Source organism: Cavia porcellus, unplaced genomic scaffold, assembly GCF_034190915.1.
Source record: "Cavia porcellus strain 051 isolate PalLab524CR breed Dunkin Hartley unplaced genomic scaffold, mCavPor4.1 scaffold_18, whole genome shotgun sequence".
NCBI lineage: Eukaryota > Metazoa > Chordata > Mammalia > Rodentia > Caviidae > Cavia > Cavia porcellus.
In genome coordinates, this window is record NW_026947501.1 from 69,052,400 (window position 1) to 69,067,158 (window position 14,759).

General features: G+C 51.4%; 1 protein-coding gene across 3 annotated transcripts in view; it reads right to left on the bottom strand.

Moving 5' to 3' along the window:
- The window catches only part of Stx18 (syntaxin 18), a 92,034-nt gene that overhangs the window by 19,527 nt on the left and 57,748 nt on the right, over positions 1 to 14,759 (bottom strand). For all 3 annotated transcript variants that reach the window (XM_003464348.5, XM_023562657.2, XM_023562658.2), the window contains 3 exons: positions 4,044 to 4,159; positions 2,530 to 2,607; positions 2,301 to 2,367 (listed from right to left, as the gene is read on the bottom strand). In XM_003464348.5, the coding sequence (XP_003464396.1) occupies positions 2,301 to 2,367; positions 2,530 to 2,607; positions 4,044 to 4,159 (261 nt within the window). The remainder of the gene's footprint in view (positions 1 to 2,300; positions 2,368 to 2,529; positions 2,608 to 4,043; positions 4,160 to 14,759) is intronic.

Consider the following 14,759-nt stretch of genomic DNA (forward strand, 5'->3'; position numbering starts at 1 on the left):
GCTGGGCAGAGTGTGGGTGTGGGAAACAGAGAACTAAACCCGAGTGAAAGCATCTGAGTGGGGAAGTTAGCAAGGATAAAGGCACAAGAGTTGCAAAGGGCGAGGCCTCTGCAGAACACAGCACAAGCGAGGCCTGGGAGAGCGTAACCAGAGGGGAGTAGGAGGCCACCGAGGCTTTGAAGGCCCACAGTGTTCAGCCTTCCTCAGGAAGCAAGGGTGTGACACGGGGGGTTTTGAGCCCGAAGCGAGGAAAACACTAGAAGGGGAGGGCTAGCTACCCTGGAGTCTTGCAGTTACTCCCACAAACCCCTGTGCTCAGAGTAACTGGCAGGGCAGCCAGCAGGCAGGAGATGTGCTGCACTTCACGATCCGGAAGAGATCATCCTCATCTGGATGCTGCTTGTTTGTATGTCAGTCAGGACCTCTTGGAGGAGAGGTGGCAGCAAAAGCTGGGGTAGGTGCGAGACCTGGGACCACCTTGCCCTCTCACCTGCTCCCTGCGCCTGCGGGGACACTCTGTCACTCCCTCGTCGGCCTGGCCTGCTCTTCTCTCCCACTACCTTCAGGTGCAAACCTGGCTGAGCCCCTGTGACACTGGTGAACCCCAGGTGCCGAGCTCCTTCCCTCATTTATAAGGTGGGGCAGGAATATTTATGCCTAGGCTGGGTGCTGAGACCAAATGAAGCAAATCAACATACTGCTTGATGCGTAGAAAGTGCTTAATGGTAGACAACAGTACAAGAAAAGTACTTTTGTGGGGGCAGTACTGAGGATTGAGCCCGGCCCTTTGCACAAGCCAGGCAAGTGCTCTATCATGGAGCTACATCTCAGCCCCCTTTTTTTTCCTTCTTGAGACAGGATCTCAGTTAATCAGGCTGGCCTCAAACTTGGTATCTTCCTGCCTCAGCCTTCCCAGTAGCTGGAATTACAGGCAAATAGCACTATGCCATGTGTAAGTTAACACTCGCTAACCCACAAGTGTTTCAGATATGCCAATTCATTTCTTTCTGACAGCAACCCTGTAACATAGGTCCTATTAGCTTTCCCATTTTACAGACAAGGAACCAAAGCACAGAGAATGGAAGCAGTCTACTCAGAGTTCACAGCTGGTAAGGGCAGAGCAGGATTCAGACACAGGCTGCCTGTCGCAAAGTCTGGCTCCTAGGCACCTGCCATCCCACTCAGTCACAGCGTTCCCTCCCAGAGCTACAACCTCAGCAATCTGCATACCCTACATTTGTGTGTGCGCGCAGTGGCAACCCAGCCTGCTCTGGGCTCTCGGAGGGCTGGGCTCTGCCTTAGACCTGCCCAGCAATATGTGCTGACAAGAACCTTGTTTACTGTCCTCTCCTGTCCGCCACAGGAGAGGCAGGCATGTGCACTTTCCCGTCCCTCTGATGAGTGTGCAGAGAGGAGGCCCCAAGGATTGGGACTTGCAGGGAGCTCTCCCACCCTGACCACAGAATGGCTGCCCCTGCCGGAGCTCTGGGCGGGTACTGTGAGCTGGAAGGTGGCTCACTGCTGAATGCCTGCTTCCCTCTGGGAAGCTGCACTTTTTAGTACGTGCCAAGCGGGAAGGTGCCCACGTGGCCACCCCTCCTCCCTCATAAGTCGCTGGGTTCTGAGTCACTAATGAGTGTCTCTGGAGGACACGTGCCTAGGAGCCACAACTGTCATGAGTGTGTGCTTTGCAATTCCAGCAGGAAGAGACCTCTGGAAGCTCATACCTGCCTGGTCACCTGAAGCCCAGACACAGAGACCAGTGCCTGGGAGAGACACCCTGGCTGTGTTACCGTGGAAAAGTCACAGAACCTGCAGAGCTTCACTGTCTTCTTGGATGTGAGGGGCTCAGCCTGTCTGCAGGAGATGCCGCTGGGGGACGTGTGCTCAGAACCTGGGGTGCCTCTGCAGCACTGTTAGGTGCTGTGGTGATCAGAGCAGAGCCTCTAGGGAGTACTGGCCATGGCACCCAAGTGCTTAAGGACAGAGGTACGGAGGTAAGGATGAGCAGGGGGCGGCAGAAACCAGGGTACAATGGCTACCAGCAGCTTGCCTGACACAAGAGTACAACATTGGAAGCAACAGCCAGGACTGGGTCAAGCTCAGAGACCCTTGACTGGGGAATGTGGCCATACCCACTGGGCCTCAGCATCCTCATCCCTGAAATGAGGCCGCTCTGAGCCCATAGAGTGGCCGGCACAGTGCGTGGCACTCTGTGCGCATCAGGGAAGCACTGGCTATGGCACAGCGCACAGGACGCCGAGCCTGGCACACGCTGGGCCGGAAATCACAGTACTCACAGGCGCTTCCTGTCCACCACACGCTTCACCCGGATGGCCCTCTGCTCCGAGTACAGCTTGCACACTCCTGTCAGGGAGACCACCAGACACAGCCCATTTAAAATGGCTTCTCAGGCAAAGGAATCATTAAATATAACTAGACACGATGGCTTTCAGCTAGCAAAGCCATCATCTGAGCTCTAGCTACTGTGTAATGCCACATTTGACCCGTTAAGAGAGAATGAAGTACTTTTCAGGTAATCTTCTATGAAATCCAGAACTGCAGTCCTGTGCTCCTTCACTTGCTGGGAATGTATCTCCTTGTGGGCTGAAACAGAAAAGGACAGCATTTAGTCTTTGTGCTAACAATCCTGGAGATCACTCATCTGCAGTGAAACATGGCAATAAAACAAGTCCTGTGTCAAGGAGGAGTGGATTGATAGAGGAAGACTCCCTAGGCTTTATCTAACAGAGGCAAAACCGCAGCCACTAATTCACAGTTTATCACGCACCTAGCATCAGTACTTGCTGCAGCCCCTGGTCAAGCGCTGACCCTGCAGTGAGAGGTTTAAATCGAACCCGACCAACAGTCCCTGACCTATGTGTGCCCTGTGTCCCAGCTGGCATCCCTGTCCCCTCCCAGGCTACTCCTCTTTCCAGGCTCCCTTTTCTCTAAGTCAGACGGTCCCTTTCCAGCAGCCGTCCCCGACTCCTAGCCAAAACAATGCCCTTCCTGCATGGATTTCCACACAGAAGTCTGCCGAGATGGCCATGAGTCCATGTATGTGTATTTTCCTGGCAAAAAGTTCGGCAGCTTTCATCACCCTCTTGAGTGGTCCACCAGATGCTCACGGAAGGAGCCCAAATAAGCCTGCCCTGGGCACACAGCATCTGGCAACTGGAACCCCATACTACTGGTGGAGTCTACCTGCCTGATACCTGTGTTAACAAAGGCAGAGGAAGAGACTGACTGGGGAGCCACCTGGCCAGGCCTTGATGGGGACTAAGCCCAAGGAAGGAGAGAGAATGAGCACCCTCCTGGTGCCAGGCACGGTTCTAAGGATGCTGTAAGGACTCAACCTGGATCTCACAGCAGCCCTAAGAAACAGGCCCTATGAATTGCCTTTTAAAGATGAAGAAACTGAGGCCTGGGAGATGGTGAGGCTACCTGGGAAGAAAGTGGCAGAGCTGGGCACACTGCTCAGCGCCAACACGAGTCCCTTCCTGCCACGAGGGCTCCATTCCCCAGTTACTTCAGTGAGACCAGCAGAGACCGCATCCGCCTCGGCCCTCTAACACCACTCGGGCATCCTCGTTAGCCCAGGCCTTGCTACAGGTCTGGCCTCTCTGCAGAGGTCCTACCCATCTGGCTCCTCTCAGATGCTTACCTTGAATGACAGTCCTCTCATGATCTGGAACAGCGTAGGTTCAGGAAAGGAAGGATTAAGGTAGGTTTTTCTTTCTGTTTTTCTGATACTGGTGATAAACCTGGGGCCTCTGCATTCTGCTGGTCCCCAGCTTCTTTTCACTTTTTATTCCGAGATCTGTTCTAAGCCGCTATGCTGTTTCGGCTGGGCTCCAACTTGCAATCCTCCTGCCTGCATCTCCCAGTGTGCTCGGTTACAGGCAGGCACACCATGCCCAGCTGGATTTGAGTTTTAAACCCTAATGCTTCAGTCAGAAGCTAAGAGGGAACTGTGAGTGATGGAGCCGCATGGATCCTGTATGACTACTTGACAAAGGCATGACTGCTGAGTACTCTACCTTCCACTCTGAGTTGCTGAATTGCTTCTGAGCAGGTCCTCATAAATATCTGAGCATCTTGGTCGATCTGGTCTCGCTCTGTGTCTGTCATCCTCCCATATTCAGACATGATATGGCTAAAGAGGAGAGAAGAAAATGAGGGCGCCAGCAAACTACAGCTCGGCCGGTGTGCACAGGGAGGAAGAGGTTTCCCTGACCGAGTGACAGGGAAGCCAAGGCCTTGAGGAGCAGGTGGAGGAACAATCCAGAGAGCAACACCTAGAGGTGGAAAAGCCTGGAGTAGACCCCAGGCAGGCCAGGAGAGGAAGCAGACTGGGCGGCAGGGGCTCAGAGCTGGAGCTGCAGGGCTAGGGGAGGACAGAGGTTTGTCTAGAGAGCTGGGGCAGCTCAGTGACTCTGCGGGCTGCACTGGCCCCCAGCGCTGTCTGGACAATTGTGCATGGACACAGTCTGGGACTGTGCAGATCAGTATGAGATGCTGCTCCTTTTGATGTCGACGAGCAGTCTTCAAAACACAGTAAAAGAGCTTTCAGAAACAAACTGCACTTCCTCTGATTTTCAGCTGAACCTAAAATTACTGTGCTAGCAAGGCTGTACAGTTTTTAACACTGTACCTGGCAGCCCAAAAGCTAGGAGTCTTTCACTTTGCTCTCCTTCCTCAGGTCCTGGTGGGCGTGGTCATGAGATCGGCCATGGTGATGCTACTTATCCTGGTGCCACCCTCCATCTTACAGCTGAGAGTTTAAGCCACAGATCATGAAATACAGGGCTCCTGTACAATGCGTAGACACAAACAATTGCAATCTCACCCACCAGCCCCATTAATGAGTGAGTCTCACTGTCTCATGCCCCTGTGACCTCACTTCCTGCGCTGGTTCCCATGTGTCTCACTTTGGGCACACTGGCCACCCTGCTGACCTCGGGCAGCTGTAGACTCCTGACTCAGCCTGGCTTGCCCTCTGCTCCAACAGCCCCCTTGGGCTGGGCTTTCCTGCCCACTCCAGGCTTCCTGTAGCTCTGCACAGCACGTTGTTCTTATACCTGTGCTGGTATTACTGCCGGTCTCTCAGTTCAAAGCCACCTTTCTCTGCTTCGTGATATGGAGTCGGGGGCCCCCAGACTCTACTGCTGTGCACCACTATCTATACTTCTCTTTTTTCTTGATTGCATTCACTCTTCCCCAAAATATTAAATAATTATGTCTGTCTCTTCCCAGTAGAATGAAGCTCCACAAAACCACGGTGTTTATCTGGTTCACTTCTGCTTTCTTATATCTCATATGGTGCGTGACACAGAGCAGGTATGCAAATACTAGCTGAACACTCAGTCTAATTAATGCTCACGATCGGTCCACTGGCTCACTCACACACACACACACACCTCTGGGCCGGGTCCCCGTATATCAAAGACTGGGCCAGAGTGAGGAGCTCAGAGTCAGAGGCTTACACTGATCTGCGTGGAGAGCACTGAACTTCACAGGTGACACAGAACACAGGAGCAGTGGAGAATGGTGGAAACATACAAGGGACAGTGGACAGCTCCTGTGGGTGGTTTGGGCAGGCTGCGTGGAAGGCACCCAACACGAGTGCAGTGAAGACCAGCTACAAATTCCCAACCTGCAGGTGGTGGGCAGGACAGCCACATGTCAGCTCTACCCATGGTACGTCAGGAAGGGGAGCAAACAGGCCGGTCCCATGTAAACCCAGGATGGGCCTCTGGCGATGGGCCTCGGAGCTGCTAGGTTGTCACAAAAGGATAGCACCTCAAATGCATGTGACCAGCGTCTCCACACAAACCATGTCTGCCATTCATCTGCACTATTTTTCAGTAAGTATGGATGGTATTGTGATGGAAAGTTGTTTCTGATTCTGTAACAGCTATTCCTCTAATATCAATAGGTTAAGAACACGGTGATAAAACAGAACACGATCCTCCACAGGAACAGGGTCCCTGCAGTATGGCAGCTGGCCCCATGCAGGGCCCAGCAGGAGTGGCCAGTGGAGTGTCCAGGACGAGTGTGTGTGTGCAGCAGACCAAGGAACACACAGCAGGTGAGTCAGGCTGTCTGGGTATGGCGGAAGTGCAAATCAGGCTGAGAGGGACAGAGGCTGGGCCAGATATGCAGGCAGAAGGAGGGCCCAACCCAGAGGACAGAGTGGGGCTTCCATGATTCCCTAAGAGCACCCGGAGATGCACCAGGGGCACCTGCCACGAATCAAAAGTAATGAACGCATCTGGCCTCAAATTACATTACCATAATAACAAAATCAATACTATTCTAAAAAGACAAGTATGTGACAAGTAATTTCCCATAAGGCATACATATATACATTTATCAAAGTTTGTTTCATTTCCTTTGCTATGTACACAGAAGTAATTTCATTACAGATCTCAATTTATCTAGGTGTTAGACTCCATTAAAGGAAACAACATTGGGTACGGGTCTAGTCACTCAATTTACTTCATGGAAAAAGGAAAAACTTGGATAGTAAAGTTTATTTACTGGAAGAGAAATGTAAAGGAATATATTTTTCCTTAGTTGATCAGAATACCAAGAAAGGTTAGTATATCAAGAAAGGTCAAGTTCAGAATCACAAACTATTGATACTTTTCTGCCTATTAATCTAATACACAACCAGACACCTGCTGAGGAGAGATGAGGAGTAACAGATAGTTTATACCCTGTGGTAAAGACACTGAAAAGGAATGGGCGAAGTCAAAAATTCAACCTTACTTGTGCTCTGTAAATACGAGATGAGCAGACCAGTTTCACAGCATCTTTTGGACTCTAGCTATACTGTGTAAGCCCAGTCCGCCTAATCTACACTATGAGGTTAGACACCAGCGTCAGGGCTGCAGAGGTGGAGGAAATGCAGATGCTGCTCCCAGCACCCTGGGTTACAGCGGGTGCACCTGTGTTTACACAGCTGCTTATAGGTCAGAAAACAAAGGCTGCTCATTATGAACACTTCCCAGCGCTGCCGAGAACCACTTCAGGGGTGTGGGGGCACTGCTATAATTCCCACTCTGCACATGAAGCAACTGAGGCGCAGAGCACATATGTAACTGTGGGTCACTGGCAGAGCTGAGACGTAACCGGGACAGGCAGGAGGATGAGTTCGCTTCTGTGGCCAACAGGAAGACAGTGTGGGGAAGCTAAACACAGTAACACCACTCAGGGGACCCGCTCCTCTACCTGCATGCTCCCTGGTACCATGCGGTGGGAGGTGCTCCACAGGTTCTCGTGAACTGACCTTTGAGGGAGGGGCAGTGGCCGGGCATCAGAAATGCCTGGATATGAGAGGCAGAGCTGTCAGGAGCAGAGCAGATGCTAGAGGCGAAGCCTCGAAAAACCCTGAGACCCGGGCCTGAGGGCACACGAGGCCCCGTAAAAACCAGAAAGCAGGGCAGAGGGCACTGGAAACGTGGGCAAGGAAAGAACCAGCGTTAACCAAATGGTCTGTGATGAACACTGACTTTGGAGAAAGGAAACCAGGCAAATGGCCTTTGAACTGTTTTCTTCCAACGTCCTAGGGTACTAAAGGGACCTTAAGGAATACGGGGGCACAGTCAGTAACGAGCAGCTTTCCAGCTGGCTGGCCTAGCAGCAGGCGGGGCTGAGACAGAGCTCAAGCTAGCAGCTTTCTGTGCTCGCTGACCTGTGGAGCCCTGCCTGCTGCCCTTGCTGACGCCAGTGCACGGTGCACGGTGCACGGTGCACGATGCATGGCTGTCTTTGCTCCCTGCTACCTCAGGCCACACTTCGTCTCCTCTCCTGTCCTGATTGCCCTCTTCCTGCTCTCTGAGCATTCCCCTTCCCCTCCTGCAGTGGCCCCCTCCTTCACCCGGCACTCGCCTAACCCCCACATCCAGCTCCATCACCCCGAGTGAATGAAAACTCATACAGCATTCAGACGGCGTCTGGTCTGGTGCGAACACCGTAGGCCTCTATGTTACTGTCTACTCCGAGTTTCTTAACTGCATACAAACATGGAGTTACACCTCTCGCTCAACTTGAAAAATGAAGTAAAATCTGTGCTACTGCATGTCTCCTACCAACTGCTACCTGACTTCTCGCTTTTTGGTAAAGCTCTCACCAACATTCCTAGTACAAGTCTCCACTGATCATGGTGTCTGGGACTTGCCCCCAACAGGTATTTATCCTTTCTGCTCCAGGTCACCATGGCCCCCTCTAGGTTCAGTTGATGGCCTCCTTGTGCCCTCTGCAGACCCAGCAGGGCAGGTGATGGATGACTCCTCCCTGGGCCTCCACGAGAGCCCACAGCTCTGGCTTCCTACTCTCCCATTAGTTGCTGGTGGCACTTATGCCCACACCTCCCAGCTCCCGGCCCATTTCCCTGACTGGCCTGCAGGGCCACCCCTAAGTCCTCCCACTCTCTCAGTGACACATCTCACCTCCTGGCCTAGACCAGTTTCGCACGGACAAGCCTGCTTCTCTCCCCTTAAACTTGAGACGCACGTGCTGAGCCACCTGCTCAGCTTCTCCAGAAACTTCGCCTGCTTTGCAAACATGTTCTCAATCCAGCCTCTGGTTTCTCCTCTCAAACGTGCTCCTCAGGGTGCTCCTGTATGTGCTGGTGGCAATGCCATCCTCCCAAACCGTGGGGTCACCCTTAGCTCTTCTTTTCATCACCCTGCTCACATCTAATCCAGCAGCAAATTCTGTTTGCCTTACTTTCAAAACCATCCCAGAATCTGGTCTCTTCTCGCCGCAGCCACCTCGTCCTCTCTGGTGCACACAATGCCTCCCCAGCCTTGGCCTCCTGCCAGGTCTGCGCTCTGCCAGGCCCTCTTCAGCTACAGCACAGAGCTGTGCTGAACACGTTACCCTCTCCAGCCTCTGTGCAAGTCTTTGGTGGCTGCACACAAGAGTAAGACACAAACTCCTGGGGCACCTACAGGCCCCTCCATTCGCCCACGCTAGGCCCCACACTCGCACATAGCCTCCTCGTTCCCCAACCTGCAGATATACCCCTCAGACAGCCGCACACGCCCTGGCCTTCTTCCTTCAGGGGCTGTCATCACCACATCAGGCCTCATCTTCTTTGGTATGGCCCCTTCCCTACTCGTCCCCCACCTCTGCATTTCCAGGGGACACGCAGGACAGGGAGGTCCACAGTCTCCTGGGGAGTGCACGAGAGTCCTGCTCCCAGCGATCTTGGCACTTTTCTCTGCCCACTCTCCCTGACCTAGAACCTAGGCTGGCTCAACATGCAGTCATGAGAGGATGCACGCTCCCTGAGATCAGCCCGTAGGTAAGCAGGCTCAGTGCCTCTGCCCTGGCTATGGGGCACTTGTGCTTCTCCTTTTGCAATCAACCACAGGGTCAGGCAGAGGGCCATGAGTCCCACTTTGCCCCTCTGGAGCCCAGCTCATCAGAAATGGAGGCTGAACAGGTCAGGGGCTTGTAAATCAGCAGGGTTCCACTTCAAGAGCATGTGCACCCCGTGGACAGACTGATGCAAACAACTAACTCCAAGGACATCAGTTAACAGCCTCCTGCTCTGTATTCTGATGTAATGGAAACTTGGCTCGGTGAAACTAAAAAGGTCTCAAGTTTAATTTTGTTAAAATTGATTACTCAAAAGGTAATGTTCCTTTAGGATACACACACACTAACCTTTTTAAGGGGAAATTGATAGTGCTGTTATTCTTTTAGAATAAACAACAAAAACCAAGAAAGATTTTCCTCCAAGCGGTGTTTTGTTGTCAGGACATTGTGGAAGACATATATAAACCAGAGAAGCTGGTGCAGAAGCTATTTTTAATTAAGGTTATTAAGATTATTCAGAGATCCAGCCAGAGGTTACCTAAATCGCATGCTGTTCTGCTCCAATAAAATGTCATTACTAAAAACAAACAAAAAAATTAAATGGGTCAATAAAGTCTGAGCTCTACATTCTGGAAAAAATTACAGCTTCCTAATTATGCCAAACTAACACAGCCTCATAGGTCTGCAGTGTTTACACATGCGGTCTCTTGCTTCAGCTATTACACTCAGATAAGACACCCTGGGAGGACCCAAGGGCAGCAGTCACATCCTTGCATCAGGAGGAAGGGCGGTGACAAAAGAAGGCTGGGAGCAGGCAGGGAGGACTGCCTTCCCTCTGGCCCTCAGGGTTCCCAGACCCGCTTCCCCGGGACACGCTTGCCTTCCATGCTCCTCGTCCTCCACTTGTGGGAGGAACAGACTTCTCTGGCCGTCCCCTAGCCCAAAAAGTGGGCATGCACCAGCCCCTGCTCCTTTCCCTCTCTAGGCCTGCCTGCTGTAGACCATGGCGTTCTGCTCCGATCCTCTTTCAGGGTTGGGAGGGCCTGGCCCTGCTCTCCAGGCATCGTGACTGTCCGGGGACACTATCAGCTGAATGCGTCTGTAGTTCAGGAGCCGCACTCAAGGCCACTTCCCTGCAGACCTAAGCTCTGCCTGCCTGTTGGGAGAGTGCTGAGGCTGAGTACACGTGCAGGGCTGTGGCGTGGCCCGGGTATGGTTGAATTCAGAACGAGGAGGCGCCTCAGCAGGCAGGACAGGCCACAGGTGAGGACACCTGGAGACTTTCTGGATAGTTCTCCTTAATTAGCATCACTGGGTGTTCTGAGGGGTCCTGGAACTCCTCTCAAGATTGGCCACTCAGCTCCTTGCTTGTTCTGATTAAACACAGGCTGCCTAGTGTCAGCTGGTCAGGTCGGCTAGTAGAGTTACAAGCTCTGTCAAGGACGTGAGTCCTCCTGCAGCCCTAAAAACCATGCCACATTGCCTAATTCCTTTGGGCCTTCGCCGTGTGCCCGTTTTGCGGGTTGGGGACCTAGGCACACACCCCAACACTTGCCTGCTTGATTTACCAAGGACAGACCTGATAAGATGTCACTGAGCAGACTCTGGGGTCCCACGTTCTTTGTCCTCCCTCGGCCTACCCACAGGAAACAGGGAGGTTTTGTTTTGTTCAATAACCAATCCTCTCCAAGTGTGTTGTAAGCCAAATGGAGTTCTAACCCAATTACCATCTACCGAGGGACTTGTGTGTGCCAGGAAGGCTTACACGCATCTCATTTAATCTTCACAAGACCATTATCCACCTTTTATCAAAGGAAAGCAGGAACGAGATGTTCAGGGAGTCTGGCACCCTGGTTGACCTCGGCCTGGCAGAGCTGAGACTCAGCTGAGGTGTGGCTAGGCCGAAAGCTCACACTCTTTTGAAGGGAACAGAACAGCATTAGACAGGGAACTTGGGGTATATGGCTTGGCAGTGAACTGCCAGCCGCAGGCAAGTGAGCAGAAGACTGAGTTTCTCTCACAAAGTGGGGACAGGTCAGGACTAAGGGCTCTGGAGCCATGGTGACAATGCTCAGAAGGGGCAAGGGCCAGGTTTTGTTCCCAGGCCCAGGTTTGCTACCAGTGAAGCTGGAGGTGGTGGCCGAGATACCAGCCTGAGCTCTGGCAGTTGGGGACAATGTAAAGTTAAGTCTAAAGCTAACTGCCTCCACAGCCCCACCACCATCAGCCATGTGACACTACTGCCCTTGGACTCGCGCTCCGTGACACCACACAGCTCTCACTGTACTTCAAAGACCCGGCTCCGAGCCTCTCACCTGCCTCCTGGGCCTGGTGATCGTGCTGCTGGCCATGCAAACACTTTCTGAGAAGGGCCGACCATAAACACATCACATCTGTGGGCCTCATGTTCTGTCCAGCAACGCGATTCCATCTGTATAAGAGCAGCCGGGGAGGGCATGCAAACAACAGGTGTGCTGCGCACCAGCAAGCTGCAGAAGCTCGGCAACCCGGGTTCACACGGTTCCCGCGGGTGGTGCCATCATTCCTGAGCTTATTTTCCCCAGCTCTCAGCTAACAGCCGCAGGCCGGCTGCTGAGCTCTGGTTGAGAGGGGAATGGGCTTGGGTTCCCAGGGCTCCAAGGGAGGATGCCCATCTCCTGTGTGTGCCCTGATGGACACCTTCTCCAGGCCAAGTTGACAAGGCAGCGCTGGGAAAGGGCTGTGATCACGGCTTTAACCACAGCTTCCAGGTACGAAAGAGAGAAACTGGAAGCTGACAGGTCTGTATCAGTTTTACAGTTTCCAAATTCATTGTGGCTTCCATTTTATGGCCTATCAGATTAGTACAGGATACATATATGCACCTTTAGAAATAAAATTTACACTGCCATCTAGCGTTAAGCCAGTGTTTTCACAGAGACATTAAGGTTTTCTTTGCACTGTGCATCAGGATAATTATTTTAGTATATTCCAAAATACAATGCATTTAAAAGGGTAAACTTGCCTGTGTTAAGTATAAGTAGACTCAGCATCAGGAATTATTTAAAACTCACCAGGGGTATAAGTATTTATAAATTCTGTGGAAGAATTTACATGAAGCAGTTCCATGCTTGTATATACTGACAAAGTTAAAAAAAAAAAAAAGAAAAAAGGTGAAAGCCCAGGTTTCTGTTACACTGTCAAACTGTGACAGGAAGCCTCCTGGAGAGCAAGTATCTCATCTTTTTAAAATGAGACCCTAAGAGGATGCTCCTGACTTGCCATCTCTACGTCAAACTCCGCTCCCCCGCTCCATATTCACATGGTGCACTAGGTGAGGATGCCGCAGCACAGGCTGCTGCAGCGAGGCGGGTGGAGTCGGGCCCTGCTCTGACGGCCCCTGCACGTGCTGAAACCCGCAAGCTGTCCCACAAGCTGTCTGGGTCAAAATGCTTTCCTTCTTTCTAAGTCCACCCCACCTTCCCAGAAGGCGCTGTCGTGGTTCAGAACATCCTTTCACTTGTGCAGGGAGATCCACCGAGCGAGACAAGGTGCTTTCCATCTCCACCTGTCTGACATGGGAAGGGCAGAGATGAGCAACTGGGCTAACAGACAGATGACTAGATTTGTCCTTTTAATGCAAAGTAGGGACAAGTAGGACGCAAGGGCTAACCACAGAATCCTGGGGAGATGGGGCTAACGTGGCAAAAAATAGTCAGAGCCAAAACGTGCAGTCACTCCTCTGTGTTCATGACTGTGTTCACTTCGGCAGACTCAACAGCTGGCAAAGCATTCCGACGAAGACAGACACATCTGCAGTGCGCGGGTGAGGCGTTTCTCCTGGTTCGCCCCTGTACACTATGGTGCGGCAGCTATCAACACAGCATTCTTCCTGTGCTAGGCACTATAAGGAAATGAAAGGGGGTCTCAGGCATCCACAACCACAGGGGGACTTGAGCAGCCGTGGATGAGGGTCCCAGAGCCCACCATACTGCTCTAAATGAGGTCAAGGAATGGGAAATCTGGAGAAACTGAGAAACTTTAAGAGCCCAGAAAAGACCAGGAAATTATTCAACATTATCATTAGAGAAAAACAAATTTAAAATGTAGTGAGTTCAGCAATAAATGGGCACCCATATTTATAGTAACACAATTTTCAACAGCTAGATCTTGGATGCAACCTAAATGCCCATCAAGCAAGGAATGGATAAAAATAGGCTGTATTTTTATATAGTGAAGTACTACTCAGCCATTAAGAAGCATAAACTTGAGACCTCTGTGGGTAAATGGATGCAACCTAAGACCACACTCCTAAGTGAAATAAATCAGACACCCACGTGTTAACACTGTATTATCTCCCTAGTGTGAGAAGCTGAAATAAATATATGCATATATATACATACAACAATATGTACATATAAACATGTATATATACCTAAGAGTTGAGATAGTTTAAGTGTGCAGGATAGATACCCACACTACTAAGGTTTTGTTAGCTTATCAAACAGAATAGTTTGTGCATTATTGATTGTCTGTTCATTTTTTTTATGCTTTGATTTTGTAACTTGAACAACTACTTCTAGGATGATATGTAATATATCAAAACCAGATAGTTATACTACTGATTTCTCTTAGTTCACGGAAGAGAAAGGCTCATGCTGGTGTTGTTTGGACAACTAAATGCTGTTGTCTTGCACTCTGAGTACATGACTGAAGGTGACAATACCAATGTATACACCACTGTTAGCCCCTAACCATCGTGTTCTGAAATTCTTATTTTTTAAAAATAAAATAGATTTGAAAAAAATTTTGAAAAGTAAAATTAAGAATCACAAAGATAAGTAAAAAGATAGAACGTAGTGAGCTGCCACCTGAGATTTCAGCTACCATGACCTATGACTAAAGACCTGCAGGGACGGGTACCCGGTGACTCCGGTGTCGCTGCGGGGGGTGAAGGACCCTGGGGCTGCCAGCAGCTATCACAAAGCCAGCGCACAGCTGCCGCACATGCGAGCCTGAAGCCTCACTCGAGGCCAGCACTCCGGGCTCACTCGGGACAAGGTGTGTCCAGGTGCACCTTGCTCACAGTGTGTTACCCACGGTGGCCCCAACTAAGACGCCCCACCTCCCAGTTAGAGAAATTCACTGTGCGGTCTCACGCCAGCACTGTGGGACACACTGTGTGACAGAGGAGGGACGCATGGGGCAGTGCTGTGAGATCCCAATGAGTGCGGTCTGAGAAAAAGCCGCTGGAGCTGGTGAGCTCTGGGAGGAAAGCTCAGCACGGTGGAGCAAAGCCAGGTCCACACTCGTACCAGGGAAGAGGCCAGGGCAGGGAGGCTGAGGGTCAGGAGCCGAGCCCAGCCCGCAGAGACGGTAAAAGAAATCAATAAACAAAATAAAGTGACAGAAAGCAAAGAGGGCACAGAGCCCAAAGCAGCCTG